The sequence below is a fragment of the Drosophila santomea genome, chromosome 2L (assembly GCF_016746245.2).
Source record: "Drosophila santomea strain STO CAGO 1482 chromosome 2L, Prin_Dsan_1.1, whole genome shotgun sequence".
NCBI lineage: Eukaryota > Metazoa > Arthropoda > Insecta > Diptera > Drosophilidae > Drosophila > Drosophila santomea.
The window spans coordinates 2,044,593-2,061,137 of record NC_053016.2 but is presented as its reverse complement, the minus strand read 5'-3'; the positions used below and the strand labels follow the sequence as shown (position 1 = coordinate 2,061,137).

At 45.6% G+C, this 16,545-nt stretch overlaps 3 protein-coding genes across 4 annotated transcripts; 1 reads left to right on the top strand and 2 right to left on the bottom strand.

Moving 5' to 3' along the window:
* Positions 1 to 4,319: 4,319 nt before the first annotated feature.
* Positions 4,320 to 6,818, bottom strand: LOC120458899 (kinetochore and Eb1-associated basic protein). The gene is made up of 4 exons (XM_039646747.1): positions 6,672 to 6,818; positions 6,302 to 6,613; positions 6,090 to 6,236; positions 4,320 to 5,851 (listed from the first exon to the last, which is right to left on the bottom strand). The coding sequence occupies exons 1-4, from the start codon at positions 6,692 to 6,694 to the stop codon at positions 4,702 to 4,704; spliced, it is 1,632 nt and encodes a 543-aa protein (XP_039502681.1). The 5' UTR covers positions 6,695 to 6,818; the 3' UTR covers positions 4,320 to 4,701.
* A 1,162-nt stretch (positions 6,819 to 7,980) lies between these two features.
* Positions 7,981 to 14,666, bottom strand: LOC120458891 (E3 ubiquitin-protein ligase Su(dx)). The gene is made up of 7 exons (XM_039646733.2): positions 14,354 to 14,666; positions 12,202 to 12,469; positions 11,997 to 12,139; positions 10,786 to 11,934; positions 9,796 to 10,718; positions 9,494 to 9,692; positions 7,981 to 9,433 (listed from the first exon to the last, which is right to left on the bottom strand). The coding sequence occupies exons 2-7, from the start codon at positions 12,368 to 12,370 to the stop codon at positions 9,164 to 9,166; spliced, it is 2,853 nt and encodes a 950-aa protein (XP_039502667.1). The 5' UTR covers positions 12,371 to 12,469; positions 14,354 to 14,666; the 3' UTR covers positions 7,981 to 9,163.
* Positions 14,667 to 15,107: 441 nt separating this feature from the next.
* Positions 15,108 to 16,152, top strand: LOC120456360. 2 transcript variants are annotated; one of them, XM_039643161.1, is made up of 2 exons: positions 15,108 to 15,937; positions 15,986 to 16,152. In XM_039643161.1, exon 1 carries the CDS (start codon positions 15,108 to 15,110, stop codon positions 15,927 to 15,929), a length of 822 nt encoding a protein of 273 aa, XP_039499095.1. In that variant the 3' UTR covers positions 15,930 to 15,937; positions 15,986 to 16,152. The 2 variants fall into 2 exon arrangements, with proteins under 2 accessions (XP_039499095.1, XP_039499105.1); XM_039643171.1 differs by lacking the exon at positions 15,986 to 16,152 and having other exon boundaries at positions 15,244 to 15,533; positions 15,592 to 15,731.
* Positions 16,153 to 16,545: the final 393 nt, after the last annotated feature.

Here is a 16,545-nt window from a genome sequence, read left to right as displayed (position 1 = left end):
ACCCACCGCCGAACGCCACCCACTTGGTCGCCATAAATTGCCAGCCGCATCCATTCATATCTTGGACTGCCGCCTGGCTCGCCATGCATCATCGTCAGCGGCATCATCGCAGCCTTGAATTATGCGCCAATAAATTTGTTTGCTGAAAACTCCACCTAAATCGGATTTCCCCTTCCCCCCTCATGCGGCATTTAAGTATATATTTAATTATTTTGTGTGCAAATTCGAGACTAATATCTGCAATCCCCTCACTCCATGTGCATTCGCCTGCGAACATCAAATTAGCGAGCGGCATTCGACTGCCGAGCGGCAACAGTGCGTATGATTAACACTAAATGCGTTCCCTGTCAAAGTGCATAATTTGCATTGCCAATGCGTTGCAGCGAAATGGAAAAAACAGTACGGAAAGTACGGGGCGGTGCCGTCACATAATTTTGCTTATTTTGGCAATTGGCTGGAAAATTGACGCTTCGAAATCAGAGTTCATTTGCTGGAACTGGCGAGGGTGGATATAAAGTACCCTTTTCAAAACCACTTTCGTCAAACATATTTTACTAAATCATACAATATTATAACGTGATGAAGTAAGAAGTTGTTTTTCAGCGAGGGTGGACCGACGAATAATGGGTAATGGTTGGCTTTCAAAGAGCCCACTAATTATCTGCTTTATCCGACTACAAGTTTATACTCTCCATCAAATAACCACATCCTTGCCAATCCATTTTCCATATCAATCTGTCATTTTAGCGGTCCATAAACAATTGGCTGTAAAAGCGAACGATTTTATGTTCTTGTCACATGATAAACTGCGCTGAAATTATGTTTATTAAACATTGAAAAATGCATCGCAAATCTTCTATGCATAAGTGACACTTACTACCCGCCGGGTGCTTTTTATGGGGAAACGTAACTCAGGGGCCAACTTTGGGACGCGGGGCAGGGGGAAAGGGGCGGGGGGAAAGGGGCGGGGGGCAAGGGTCACAGGGCATCTGCATCTGGGTGAAAACTACTAAAGCAACCCACGTGAAAGTTATAACTTGGCATTAAATGCACAAAACCAAGCGTGGATATCGTGGATACACGGCTCCCTAACACACAAGCACACACACTCGCATCTGTATCTGTGGCAATAAAATGCAGTTGAGTGCCACGAAAGGGGGGCGACGGGTGCGGTCGATGGGCGTGGCTGGCAGGCAGACAGGCAGGCAGGCGGGTCCTGTGAAGATGCTGTTCCTCCAGATGGAACAGACGGGGCAAATGTGTTGCGCATTTCGGTGGCAAAAGTTGCACAAATGTGTGAAAATTGTACAACACAAACAAGCGAAAGGAAACAGGACCCCGGAGCCCTGGAGCCCTGAAGTCCTGGAGCACGGAGCCGGCAGGATCCGGAGCTGGTGGCGAAGCTTCGCAGGACGAGTGTAAAATGCAATTGAAAAATGCCACAGTTTTGCATAAATCAGCAGGAAAGCGCCGAAAATGGTTCACAAACAAGCAGCAACAACAGACCAGGATCCGGCTCAACAACACAATGGGTGCGGGGCGGGGCGGTGCGGGGTTAGGGTGCGGCAAAGGGAGGAGGAGCAGCAGCAGCAGCAGGAGCAGGAGCAGCCAGGAGTCGCAGGAGTCGCAGGAGCTGGCAAACATGGCCGCAGGCAACCCGTAAACATGGCCAACATTTCGGCGCTGGTAAAGGGAAAAGTCGGCAAATGGGGGCCACGGACCGCCGCAGATATAATTTACTGATAATGCAATTGCCGTTCGAGCAAACGCACGCGCCACCTGCTGCAGCATCATCCTGGCTATCCTGGTGCCCCCCACCCCTTCCCACCCTCGTCCTTTTTGCGCTTCGCGTCCTTGTTGCACGCCCGACTAAGCAAGCAACTTCCTAGAGCCGAAAACCGCTGAAATGCGCAAAAAAAATTGAGCAATAACAATTACACTCGCCACAACGAAACTTTAATGCACTGCCGCGCAAGTGATGTGGTTAAATAAAATACTACAAATAAGAGTTTCAGCTACAAAATAGGGCCTTTACCAAAAATGCAAGTCCTTACTTAAGGAATTTTTAGAATATTATTTATATCGACTAAAATAGCTGCAAATATATTATTGCATTTGGATAATAAGTTACATTGCAAGAGTGTTGATTTTGCAGTTGGGGTATTGTAATTATATTTATGTATTATTAAATAATTGGGCCTAAACTAGCATTGGAACCAACTGGTTTTCCGGCGCAACTGGGCTCATTACAGTAATGCCGGCTGGAAGGATGTGGCCCAGAGTTCCTACAGTCGAGCGGAAGAGCAACTGTCAAATATAGCGAACGCTGCACTAACTGCATAAATATTGCAATCGCATGACTCGACTGGATCGGCTTCATGGTGAATGGAATGGGGGGAGGGGATTGGGGTACGCGGACTTGGTCACGCTGCAGTTGACGTTTTTCCCTTTTCGCTACGAGTGGCAACTAAACCGGAGGAGAGGACACATAGAAAACAGTTCAGCCGGCGAGTCATCATCCAGTGGCCACCACCGCTGCGCATACAAATTTCATTCGCTTCCGTCGGGCGATTGCCAAATTAAAGCTGTCGCACTTGAACTTAAAGCGCGGCATCGTCCTTTTTGAAATTAAACAGCAACAATCGTTACTTTCCATTAGTGCCTGGGCGGAAAAAAAAACAAAGGATGTGGAAGAAATAGTGCTTTTTGATTTTCGGCGATTCTTTCTTTGCGCTGGGAAATTGGCTCGAGCGTTTTTCCCTTAAAAATCGGAGAGTGAATTTCTTTTGTTTGTTTGACAATCGAACGAGTTCGAAAGTTTCCGCATGAACACAGGGCAAGTACAGTGACCTCTCGCTTAATACAACTTGATAATCAAAATGGCTAGAAACCTTGCTAAGTCGATTTGATGGAACACCGAGTGCTGTTTTGCTTGCAGCTACATTGAATTAAATCCAATTTGCTTAAGTAGCACATAGAGGTAATGTAAATATAAACACAAGTACCTTGAAAGGAGCTTACACTGCCGGAGCCTCATGACACTTTCCATTTGCTGGAAGTTCGCTGCTCGGCTAATTAACTCAATTGCAGCTTTTCCGGGCTCGGGCTCCGCAATTCTTCATTAGCTGGAAGTCAAAGTTTACGATATGCGATTATTTCACTCCAGCGAAGCTGTCAGTACTTGGATGCGGATGGGGATGCGGATGCGGATGCTGCTCCTTTGTGAGTGAGTGACTGGTGTGGCAGCTAGGTGGGTGAGTGTTTGTTTTATGAAGGAAAATAATGTACGATACCACTGCCACAACCACCCAGCTGCCATTTTCCAGAAGCCGCATGCCGCATGCCGTAATTGTTCCAGCCTGACTTTTCCAGCCCAGTTTTAAAGGTGCTGCCGAGCCTTCTTGGCCACGCAGTCGCAGCTACAGTACAACCTACAACTTATGACACACGATGTGTGCCAGATAACTACTATATTTCCAGGTCGGGCCCGGACTAAGTACTCCATGGCATAATCTTGGAATTTGGAGAGCTCCTCCTTGGCACAGACACCACACATTTCTGCACTCGAGGCGTAGGTGTATGTGCTTTTTGACTCGGTGGCGGCGTGTTGTTATTGTTTAATTTGCGCAAAATTCAGCTTGTTGTGTGTGTTGTTTTTGGCTGGGGAATTTGCATTCGAAATTTTGGCATTGTTTGTCCTAGGAATTCGCATTTCCATTACACTAATTCATGTATTTTATTACACTTGCCTGCTCTGCACTCGCACTCGCAGTCGCACTACTCGGCTGTCGGGAGTTGGATTTGGATTTGCAGGCGGACTTTAAACATTTTGTTGCAGGCGAATAATTTATGCAGTTCACTGTTTAATTGCACAGCTCCGTTTGCGGGTGCGGTGCGGTCATAGTTTCCAAGTTTATACTCGTGCCGGGGACTGACGCTGCCTTGCATCTCTTCCAGTTGAGTAATAAGATTATTAGTTCCACTCCGGGGCACAAACACAAACGCATTATAAATCTATTCCCAGCACACGCACACGCACACGCATACGCACACAGCTGCACGCACGCCCACGCAGCCACTCCCCCTCGTTAGGGGACGTCCTTGCTGCAGGACCTCTAAATTAATGCCAATCCACAAGTCTTCCACAACTAAGCAGCAGCCGAGCTCGGCCTTCTGCCTAGCAGCTACTCTGCTGAGTGGAGTTCGGAAAACTAGTTCCATTGCTTTTCCCAGAAAGTGTCAATTGTACTGACACACCTGTTTTAATGGTTCATATTTCACATTTCCCATTATCTACGAAACTAAATATTATTTATTCGACTTGATATGAGTATATGGAGTATTTACAATGGCAACTTTAAATAACGAAAGGAAAGCGCAAATATACCAACAAAATGGTACTGCAATTTTAAATATTCAGGCAAATCGAAGCTAAGCTGCTTAACTTTGCAGCTATTTCCTTTGACTTAGTGTAGCCAAGCTGTCGATGACTCATTTAAATGTCAATTACACGAACTTAAATCCAGGCCAGGACACTGCCGAGACTTTCAGTTGATAAATTCAATTAAATAAATCTGTGAAATTCGAAGAACTACTACTAAGCCAGGAGCTTAGACGGTGGGTTCAGTGTGCAACTTACGTAACACGCAAATATTTGCTTAAATTAACTGGTATTCAATGAGGGATGTGGCTTATGTTCGCTCAAGGGTTTTCCTGGGGCGGCTTAATGTTTAACTGTAGAAGATTTGAATAATTATCCTCATACAGTTGCTGCAGTTGCTCCATACGTTCGTATAACTGCTTCTGCTCCGGATTTTCGTTCAAATGTAACTGGGTTAAAAGGCCGATATTTCTGTTTCTCAAAACCACGGAGTCGGCCAAGTCTTTTATTTGCTCATTAAAGGCTTCAATGCTGTGCTTATTGCCCTCATGACAGCGTTTTAGTTTTATCATGGCGAGGCTCACGAGCTCGGAAAACTCCTGAAGGCGCAGACGATGCAGGTGGAGTTCATGATGGGTCTCTTTCTGAAAATCTAGAAGTCTGGCGAAGTCCTGATTCCCATTCCGCTCCTTTACTTTATCCATGTGCTTGTATGCGGGGGATTCTGACTTGAGGGATGCTTGGTAATTGTTTAAACTTTCCTTCTCTATTTTTATGTTTTCAAACTTCTGTTGCAGGCTCATTACGTCATAAGATGTACCAGATGCCGATGCAAGTTGTTCAATTCTCTGCTTTTCAGAAACAACAGGGAGCACACACATGCCTTCCCCTTTTCGATGCTCGAGGACACCCAACAAGAAATTGAGTAATTCCAGCACATGGGCGATGGCTTGTGTGCTGTTCGGCGTTTGAAGCCAGCTTTTGTTCACCTTTTTGGTGTACTGCAGCTGTTGCAGTGCCTCCATCATCTGCTGCACATAACAATCCCTGCTAAGATGCGAAAATGTTATCCCATTAAAGGCTAGGAGGCGCACTAGTTGTTTCACAAAATCCGAGATAAGCTGACGTAACTGGTAGTCAGTCTTTTTCCGCCATTCCTTTGCAATCTTTTCCAGCTCCCGCCGCAGCAAATCGGTGCGCAGCTCAGTTTTGAAGTCCAACTTTCGCTTTGAGGTGGTCAGCTTGATTGCTTTGCTGGATTCATGAAGCCTTTTCGGATCCTTGGGGTACGAAAATCCCATCTGAGGCACCAGCAGCCTGCTCGATGTATAGCTCGTCCTTGGTGGCTTTGTCTTTAGGCGGTCAATGGAAGTTGATGCCAACCGATTGGTTATAGACTCTTGGCGCTCCCGTTCGAGGATCAATTTTGGGCGGATAGGCTGTGGTTCCGAGGATGGTATGAATGCAAAGCTGTTAAAGAGCGGAAATTACTTTAGGCGTTGAAATATGGACTAGGTTTCGAGTGGGGTAAGCTAGTAGCACTTTAATATCTATATGGATTATAAATTAATTGTTTAACTCAAAGTACGCACACATGGGTTATTGTCTACTCAACCGACGGCGTTAAAACTTATAAATCTTTTCTAAAACTTAAATAATCGACAACGCATTCTAGAGCAATTTCCCTTTAGAAATTTCCTTAACACACCTCTTTGAAAGTTCTTGGTTTTCCCGATTGAATTGGGTCGCCAATTTCGAAACAGGCGGTCCTCGATTCTTGGACCTAAGATCCTCCAGTAGTTCCTTTGAACGTTTTAAGCGAGGTTCCGAAGAGCGTACGGTTTTGTTCGTACGGCTATTGCGTATAAAATGTAGTTTATTAGAAATTAGGTCATCGATTAATCATTAATTTCACATTACCGGAGCTCTGGGGTTTTGGGTCCTTCCCAGGTGCGCTGCCTGCCTTGGGATGCCAACAATGCATTTTTCGATGGCACTTTGGAAGCAGAGGAAGATCGAAATAGTGATCTCTCCAGGCGCTGTCGCAATTGATTAGGGCGCTCCAAGCCGAACTCGGCATCGGTGACGATTATGGAAGGTATCCGCATCTCTGGCTTTTTGGGGCTCTTGCAGTTTCGTGGGGTTAGATATCCTTTTCCGGGGGTACACCTACTGGACCTCTGCCTTTCCAGCAATTCCTTGGTGTGCAAGGGTGAGCAGCAGCCCGGAGTTCTAGTGGAATATGTCAAAATAAGTATGCAAAATTGAGCAAACTCATTGCAAAACCCACCGCACATCTGGCGATGTAGCCATAATACTCCTTTTTCGAGCGCTTAAGGTAAATGTTTTTAATATTCTTCAGGATATTTACACTTTTTAAATTTCAACAACAACAAGCCAGTGACAACAAACGCTCAGATGTCAATGACATAACAGCATCTGGCAACGCTGCCGCAGAAGATGGGCAGCACTTGGCGATCAACAGTGGCAGCGCCAAAAAGGATCGATTAAATTATGAAACGAAACGGTTTTTTAAAAGCAAAAGTGAAATCGATTCATGTTCATTTACCAGACAGCTGAAAATAAGTGGCACTCTGCAGCAATTACAAGCAGCGCCCGCCGCTGCCTTTATTAACTTTAAAACTGCATCCATTGAGCAAGGCAACGCGGGCGGTGAGCACATAAATCATGGATGAAAGTGAAAATTGGTTGCACCTACCACGAGCACGGGCTCCCAGGTGGGCGTGCAAGGTGCTGCGTCCGCCGACCCATGACCCCGCCCATTTGCGGCGTAATTACGAAACAATACACGCGTCGGAAGCGAAGCCAGCAGGATGCCAGCCAGGGATTGAGAGGCAGAGGAGCCAGGAGCCCGGAACCTGGAACATGCAGCCAGGAGCATGGGTTCAGGAGCCAGGGGCCGCAGTGGCGTAGCCGCAATCCCCAGAGCTTCGTCAAGGTGTTATTTGCGGGGTCCCCGAATAAACACTTTAAAAAACGTAGGATAAGAAGTCCCATCATATACCCAATACGATGAAAATCCAAAGTCAAGTGGAAAATAGTCCAGCAAGCCAATTAGTTTCTTCATCGCAACTAATCAGTAGACTTTGAAGCCACCACCAAAATCCTCTCAGTGCACACACACCTACACCTGTACACTGTATAGTTTTCTTGTTTTGACTGCTGTGTTTTTGCAATTTAACCGCAATAAATAATGGAGCAGCTTGTTAAATTTGAGCGCACGCCCACCAGGAAGCGCTGGAAAAATGTAGGTTAGACAGCCGAGGATAACGATTGTGATGATGATGGTTATGATGGCGATGATGATGATGATGTTATCAGTGGCCATTTCACTGGCTGACCAAAACGAGACTCGTTTGTTGTGGAAATGCGATTTATACATACATATGTGGTATACATTTTAATTGCGGGGCATTAAAATACAAGTGGTGGCCAAAAATGCGCTTAAAATAATTACATTTATTGCCGCATCGCCGATTTGGCAGCCAACTAAGCGAAATCAAACCGCAAATGTCGACACAGCACATCCGAAACGGCCTCAAGTATTTTAAGAACGATGAATTATTTGAGCGGCCATGTATCACTAAATAATTTTGCATTTATTTCATATAATACAGTACACATTGCAGTAAACTAAATAAAATCTATTTAATATATAATATATATATTTAATATGTACTCGTACACAATCAACCCTATATACGCCGCACCTCCTAATCCTCCGATTTGTCTTAGTCCGCACTTTTGTGTAGCGTAGTTACCTTCGCTACCTTTAGTTTTGTTAACAACAATTATTGCTATTTGAATTCATTATTGGTTTAAGTGTATTCCTTTGTTTGTCGTTTAAAATCCTAACGTATTTTGTTTGTTTGCGGTGTTTCAAGTTCTCACGATGTCTCTGTCAGTGTTAGTGTGGATATACATATTTAAAATATAGTTTCTATTTAGATTTCTGTGTATGCTTGATAAACAATTGAACAGCTAAAACAGTTTGCCAGTACACCAAACTCAGTTCGTCAACAATTTGAATTCGGTCGAGTAAACTATTTACAATTGGAGCGTATCAATATAAATTCACCAATAGTGGTTAAAAACATGCAAGCCGGGGCTCGTTGTACAATTGAACTAGAAGCAATCAGAGTGCAATCTTATGGCGAAAACGTAACATTTAGTTGCGATTGCTAAACAGTTTGATATCAGCCAAACGGAGGGATGCCTTGAACAAACCCAAGTTCAAGTTATGAATTTATTCTGGGAATGGCGGTGCTTACGTTCTTAAAGGCTTAGCTAAACTGGTAGGTGGTTTTATTTTTATCGGCGTAAAACAAAGACCCAAAGAAATGTATCGACACTTACATTTGAAGTTGGTCGTAAAAAAATATTAACAAAAGCGAATCATTCAAACCGTATTTTAAATTTACAGAGCAGAGTTATGCAGTAGATAAATTATGCCTAACAAACTATAAATATCTCTAAAATAGGCTCTCAATACATTCATACATACATCGTGATCAAGTTTCGCGCACTTTTAACAAATATCTCGTTTGATATCGGTAGCGAACATAGGAATAGACAGACAAAAGTGTGTGTTTCGTGTTTACAGTATACAGTAGTAATACATACGTATGTAATAATAATAATAATAACAGTAACTATTTAACGCAACGAGGTCGTCAAATGGAAAGGGGGAGGGGACGGTAAAGCAGGCGCTTAACTGGAATTAAACATTAATCAACAAACCGACCACAAATCGACTGCCACTCATTCCTGGCAGAAGCCCTCAGTCTCCTCGATGGCAAAGGTCAGCTTCTCCACCAGCTGATCGTAGCTCTTGTACGGCGGCAGGTCCAATCGATTAAAGCAGGTGTGCGAGCGCGGCAGCCACGTCTCCTTGCCCACCTTCTCGATGCAGAAGCGCTGCGGCCCGTTGGAGCCCATCAGCTCGGCGAATCCTCCGACCGGCACGCGACACGTGCCCGTCACAAACTGCAGCAGGCGAGCACGCTTCTCGTTATCCGTCTCGCGAACAAACTGCGGAGACAATTACCTGGATTAGCGAAAAGAAGGGCACAAAGCACAAAAGCAACCCACCTGCCAGAACCAGACAACTTGCTTGGAGTTGCGGTTATAGTGCCTGTAGATTGTGTTGCGCTGCCAGTCCTCCACGTCCACGTCCTGCATGCCGCACAAAATAAGCTCCAGCTCGCGCTCATCAAAGTACTTGAGCCACTCCAGAGGCACCACCTCATTGAAGCCTTCCAGGAACGTCTTCGTCTGCTGCTCAATGCCCCTGTAATAGTAATCCATTAATACCGAGTCAAAAATGCCACCCATTAGGGCAAATATATTGACATTATAATAACACAATGTCGCTTATCAAATAAAATGCTTACCGCGTCATCCGCCACTCTGTCATGAGTGTGATGTACTCCTCCTTGTTCTCCTCCGTGACCCGCTCTTTCTCCCCGTTCTCCTTCAACTCATGATGGATTATCTGGCCGAGCACTTCGAAGTCCACGCTAAACCAGAGCTCCAATCCGCACTCATCAATGTTGTTATCTTTCACCCAGATAAGCGAGTTGTAGAACTCTGGATCGATCGTCTCGATGTCCTTGATGGTCAACTTCTTGTTCAGCATGCGCTTGTAAAATGGCATTGTGAATCCACTGTAGATAAACCTTCCATGATACAGGGCCATCGCGATAAAGCGACCGATGAACTTGAAGTACTGCAGGTGATCGGGGTTCACGTACGAAGCGGGGTTTATCTGCAGGCTGTAGTTGTTCTTGTTCGCGTACTCAAACAAGCAGTACATGGGATTTAGGACCTCGTGGGAAAGCAAGAAGAACCACTCGCGAGATACTCCACCATAATCCAGTCCCTCCTCGCCACGGAATATGATATAGAGCCGCCTTCGGAGTTCGTATGCCGGCAGACGCATGATCTGGTGGTATGAATCCTCGAACAGGGTTTGTCGCGTCACCGTGATCTTGATATGCGATGGCAATGCGTTGCTCTGGCACAAGTATCGGAACTGCGACAGCTTCCAGCGGAAACTGCGTTCGTAGGCGCGTGGAACTCCGTACACTCCCTTAGCTCCCTTGGGAGCCCCTGGTCGAGGATCCTCGAAGGTGGTTCGTCTCGTATTGTGATCCACGAAGAAGCGCTCCCCGGCAGCTGTATAGCGGATTTCCCAGCCGGGTGGAAGCGGGCCCTCGTTGATCAGACTCACCTCCTGGCCCTGCGTGCGTGGATCCTCCCACTGGGTGGTTCGGTTTTTGTGGTTGACAAAGTACACTCTGTTGTCCGATTGGATCTGTTCATAGTAAATTAAGGAATGCGTTGAAATAACTACGTTTTAAAATGTGGACAAACGGCTTTACCTTCTTCTCCCATCCATCTGGTAGGGGACCCAGTGCATCCTCGTCGTCCTGCGTCACTTGGGCCGTCACCGCCGTTGGTTGCTGCTGCTGCTGGGAGTACAGGTATCGCTGGTTGCCCTGAGACACAACGTGGGCCCGCTGACCCTGCCAGTGCTGGAAGTGCATCAAACGCTCACTATTCGGCCGCTGCCAGGTAGTTTTTCTTGTGTTGTGGTCTACGTAGTAAACGCGACCGCGCCCATCTTTCCTGATCTCCCAGCCCGGGGGCAGCGGCGTTGGTTTCTCCCAGTAGGTGGATCGTGTATTGTGATCTACGTAGTATCTCCGACCATACTGGTCCAGGCGGATTTCCCACCCTGCAGGCAGCGGCTCATCATCCGCTGGTTGTGTCTGCAGTTGCGGATCTGTGCTTTGGCTCACGGGCAGTCCAACGCCGGGCTGTTCAATTGGTGGGCCTGCTACTCCAGGTTGTCCTACTGCTGCTCCTCCACCTGCTGGCAGATAAACAGCTGCTGGTTGTGTATTCTCTGGTAGCGCTCCGTACACTTGGGTTAGAGGACGACCTAGTGCGGGAGCTGGTGGCTGCTGGGGATACGGAGCTGTCTGCGGCACTGCCGCCCCACTGCCATTGACCATTCTCAGCGGTTGCGGTTGATTCTGGGATTGTTGCTGCTGCTCCCACACCGGGGGCGCCTGCGTAGATCTCCTTTGATCTCCAGATCCATTAGGCAAAGGAGAGCGGCTTTCTCCGCCGTTGCTATTTCCACTGCTAGAGCGTAGTCGCATCCGTGCCCGAACTCCGCCGTAGATCATGCAACTTCGTCCGGCGGCCGCATCACTGACCACCGACGGATTGACTGCCTGGACGGGTGGATTGCCATTCTGTTGGCCACCTACTGGCTGAATCTGCAGCTTGCTCATATCAAGTTTGAGGCCATTGAGGATGGCCACTAGCTCGCCGCTTTTCGTCTGGCGATTGTCCGACTTGCTGGTCACGAACAGATCGATGGTCAGCTCAAGGAACTCGCACCGCCCATTGTAATGCTGCAGAATGTGCGCCAGGTTAATGATCCGCTCTCCAAGCATGGCATCTTTACGGAAACTGGAGTGATCCAGCACTTTGAAGTGCAGCGTTGAATTGGGTGTGATCTACCGACGATAAACCACGTGGATATTACTAATAATTGGTTATTGTTATTTTTTCTACTCACCAGCACTGTGAATTCCTCATTCCACTTGGGCAAATAGCTGTTCTTCACCAGGTCTGTTTTCCGTTTGCTTTTGCTGTCAATCAAGAGCTCCACGTAGGGATTTGGCTTGAGGAAGCCATTGTTGCGCAGCGAAGCCTCCTCGACTGAAAGGATTTCGGGCCATTATTGATTGAACAGAATGTTTCACTTTCTTTTGTTTGCTCACTTGTCACGCTTAATTGATGATATCCTTGATTGCCGCTCCCACTGGCCCCCGCCCCCGCTACCGAACTGGAAGTGGGCGTGGGGCTGGCGGATCCCGCTCCATTCACCGTCTGCCCGGCTTCCATGCCGCCGGAAGCTGCACCCGCTGGCAGCCCATTTCCATCGGCCATTTAGTGGCTGAGTATGTGAGTGCTCCTGGTGCTCCGCCTCCTCCTCCGCGTTGTATTCCTCCCTCTGGGTGACCTTCACCACCGCGGGGAGCTGTCGTTCTGAAAGAGAAAGCGAGTATTGAGTATGGTGGTGTCGACTATTGGTGGTGGAAAGTATCGAATGGGAAATTGCGTGTTCTGGAGCTGATAAGATAAGTCCGGAACACGGTCTACATACGTAAATGGTTTATCAATACCCGAAAATGTACAACGCTGTTGAACAGCGAGCTTTTATATAGTGGAAATAACTTTTCACACTGTTGTTAGAGAACAGAATATTTAATATGTTTACCAAAAGAGTTTTAGCTGCACAGTGTAATATTGGAACTTGAAGTGATTTACTAAGCACTTTTTACGTGTTATGCAGTTTCCCTTAGTCGCATTTAATTCTTGTCTACTTAAGCACCTAATCTTGGGAGGAGATAATGCCAGCTCTATATCATTATGAAAGCGACTATCCGCAGATAAGATATGGCCTGTTTAGCTTTGTGTATTATACATATAGTGTAAACGACAGTATGACAACAAAACTGTTTGCGAATAGGCCTTCACTTTTTTGGTGATATAAACAAAATATGAGCAGCAAAATAGGCGGTTACTCAATAGTTGGGAAAATAAAAATACTCCTATAGAAAAATTATGTTATTTATATTCCAAAACTAAACGAAATGTACTTCATTCCAAGCGCGATTAATCATTCGAAACTGAATATTAAAATACAGATTAAGGTTTTTTTTTACAAAAATGACTAAGGGACGCCAAAGATTAAAGCGAAGGGAGCATTAAATTTTGTAGAAATTCCCTCGGATAATTTTACTGATAAGAGCACTTGATTCCGTGGACTTTACACTTCTGGGAAGCACCGTATTATGGCCTATTAATTTCCTCCATAATTTGCGACTGTCACGGGTGTGTGCGTGTGTGTTTCCCTGTACTTTTTCGAACACACTCCGCGCCGATTGCTGGTCATCCATAATTTTGATAGCAAACACCCCGACTCACAATAGATTGTATAATAATGTTGCCATGTGAGTCATCGACAACACGAAAAAGAAAACGGCAAGTGAATTGAGTTTCAGTTGTTGAATGGCTATTGCATATTGATTGTGTGCAGGAAACAACATGGTCGATATGGCGATACACAAACCAAGAAATACAAGAAGTAGGTTTGTTATATACTATAGTTCGGGTTGAAATCGCATTGCTTCTTCGCTTGGCTTATCAACACGCTGATAGTCACATTTTTCTCGCTGTGTACCGCTTGCGATTTCCCTTTTGCTTGGCTTTTCACTTCATTAATTTGCCCAGAACACGTGAGCAAGTGCAGCTTGTTTACCATTAGTGTTTGCTCATCAGGTTCTGTGGCCAGATTGAAATCGATTTGCAGAGGCTTTGCATGGATCTCAACGGGACACATTCCTCCGATCAATTAGCACACACTTTCCGGCTCATTTCGCCTATCATTCGAGTGCTTATCAGTGGGGCGGATGAACAAAGGGGAGCTATCTGGTGGGGCAGCCGGAGCAACAGCAACAGCTGTCAATAAGTCTAGAATGCACTTTCCGCTGGTGGAGCGTGGTGGCGGAGGGAGAAGGCGCTTGAGGGGAACTTGAACTTCCTTGAATTATCGACCGCAGGGCTTAGTCACCCACACAGCGGCACTACGCTATACTACATATATATATATAGGTATATATATCCGTGGTCATGTAACGCACGCCAAAAAAAAAAGGTAACTACCTCTCCCACTCCCACTCCTTCTGTGGGTGGGCGTGTGTGTGTGTGAGTGCTTGTAATTGAGGCAAAGGTCGCGACTTCCGTCCCGCTCGCACTCGCTGCCGCAGCTCTACCGCTGGCGAATTCCAATGCGAAAGGCGTTCCTTATTGTTTTTAGCGATTTCGGGGGGTTTCTCTCCTCCGTTTTCCTTTCTACCTGCGCCTTACCTTCTGCTGCTTCTTCTTCTGGCTCTGGTGCTCCTACAACTTGCGCCTGTGTGTGTGATTGTTGTCTCCTGTGTGCGGCTGCATGTGTGTGTGTGTGTGTGTGTGCGTGCGGGATGCTTTATTGAGTTTCCCGGACCACGAAACTGATGGCTGGATTATTGCACTAGTTGGCGCTACCGCTCTCGCTGTGATCCACGTAATCGCGAGTAGTTGATATCGCTGCACTAATTGTTTATTTGTTATTTTGTTTCGCTTGCAAGCAGCAATTTCTAGAGCTGCAACTTTGGACGATGTTTTTCGATACGACTGATACTGCCACTCAGTGCGGCAATCGATATTCTCCAGTAGCGTGGCAAGGCTTGTACCCTACCTGTATCTGGGTTGGAGTATTCGCTAAATTGCCAGCTTACATGTTTAACCAGAGTTGCCGTACTAACTAAAAAAGGGAGTAGCGAACCAGATTTGAAAAAGACCGCAAAAAATCATAAGGAATACAAATTTATTGCCCGCAGTCAATGAAAACAAAGGTAAATAATCAAACGCAAAGTTATGCACCAACTAGTACTTTTAGTCTCCCCGATTTTATTTTAATCTAAGTCTCTATTTCTCTATAATTTAGCAGGTCCATTAATATTCATTAGTCAATTGCGTTGCTCATCGAATTTCTTTCAATGTTATTTAATGAGGCGCCTACATAAAAGCGCGAATTCAGTGCGTCAAATAACATCGTGTTTGGCGGTAAACAGTGCTAACAATGCTGAAATACGCTTTGCTGTGTGGGCTTCTTGCTTTAAATTTGTCCGGAGCTTTGACAGAATCCGATATGATTTGTCGTTTGACGGACGCTCCTAGCCAGTGCGGAGCATTCTGTCTGTCCGCCCTCGCGCCCGTGTTTAATTCCCTGAGAATTCCGCACAATCTGGAGAATTCCAGTGATTTAAGCAAGGCTAACGAGGTCCTGGTAAGACAGAACACGATGGATAGCCAATTGACTGCTCTGCAGAATAAGCTAGCAAGCATTGAAGTCGCACTGACTTCTCTGCAGGATAAGCTAGCAAGCATTGAAGTCGCACTGGATGCCCAAGCAAGAAATCTGGCTAACAATGAACAGAACTTTACTAAACGACTTAATGGCTTGGAAAGCAGACTTTCGGACCAGGAGGAAGAAGTCTTAAAAGGGGTAACCAAAATAAAATACGTCGGATTCCAGCGAATTGGCTCAAAATACTATTACATAGAGCAAGAATCCCCAAAGAACTGGTCCGTTGCTGCAGAAACTTGTCGCAGTATGGGAGGTAATCTGGCGGACATTAAGGACGCTGCAGATCTAGCCGCCATTCAGCTGAATCTCAAGGTGAATACGAATTACTGGCTGGGAATCAACGGCTTCGCCAACAAGTACCAATACCTATCCTTATCCACGGGCAAGAATGTTCCCTATTTGCATTGGGGCGCGGTTGTAAGTGGTTCCACTACCAATCCACCTAACTTCAACTGTGTGGTCCAAAACAATGGGAATATGTACTCTGTCGGATGCTACCGTAACAACCTGTTTATTTGCCAGACAGAGGGCTAAGACTTAAGGTAAAAGAAGAGTTTGTATGCAAATAATGTAAATTTCAATATATTCAGGTGTATAATTGTATACATGAGAGTGGATATATGGACATAGAATGATAGAACGAGATGGCTAATGCATACAACAAGATTAGCGCGAATTAAATTGGGAATTGTCTCTTCTGGGAAATGGGAAATGTCTTTTCTGCCAGTGGTTGAGTTAGTTGAAATTAGACGACGAGTGCAGACGCATTGAAAAGAAAAATAAATATTGTTTTGTTTAATTTTTGCTGAATATATATGTATGTATATTGTTACTGGGTTGTATATGTATTTGATTAAAACAAAATATAATAAAACCTTTGCTGATGTCGTAACAACTGTGCTCTTTTATTTAATCCCTCAGGCCTTCATTAGCCTATGTCTATTACTTTATGGTTACTAAATTTACCAGTTTCACGTTATATTGCACTTTTGACCAAACAAACTGCCCACAAAAAGTGAAATTTCCTTGATTCTCCGATCTTTCCAGTAGCACAAAAACTATTTGTTTAAACAATTATTAGCACTCGTTTTAAATACGAGCACTGAGAGCGGAGAGGCCAAGAAAATCCGTCATATACTGTGTTGTTTGT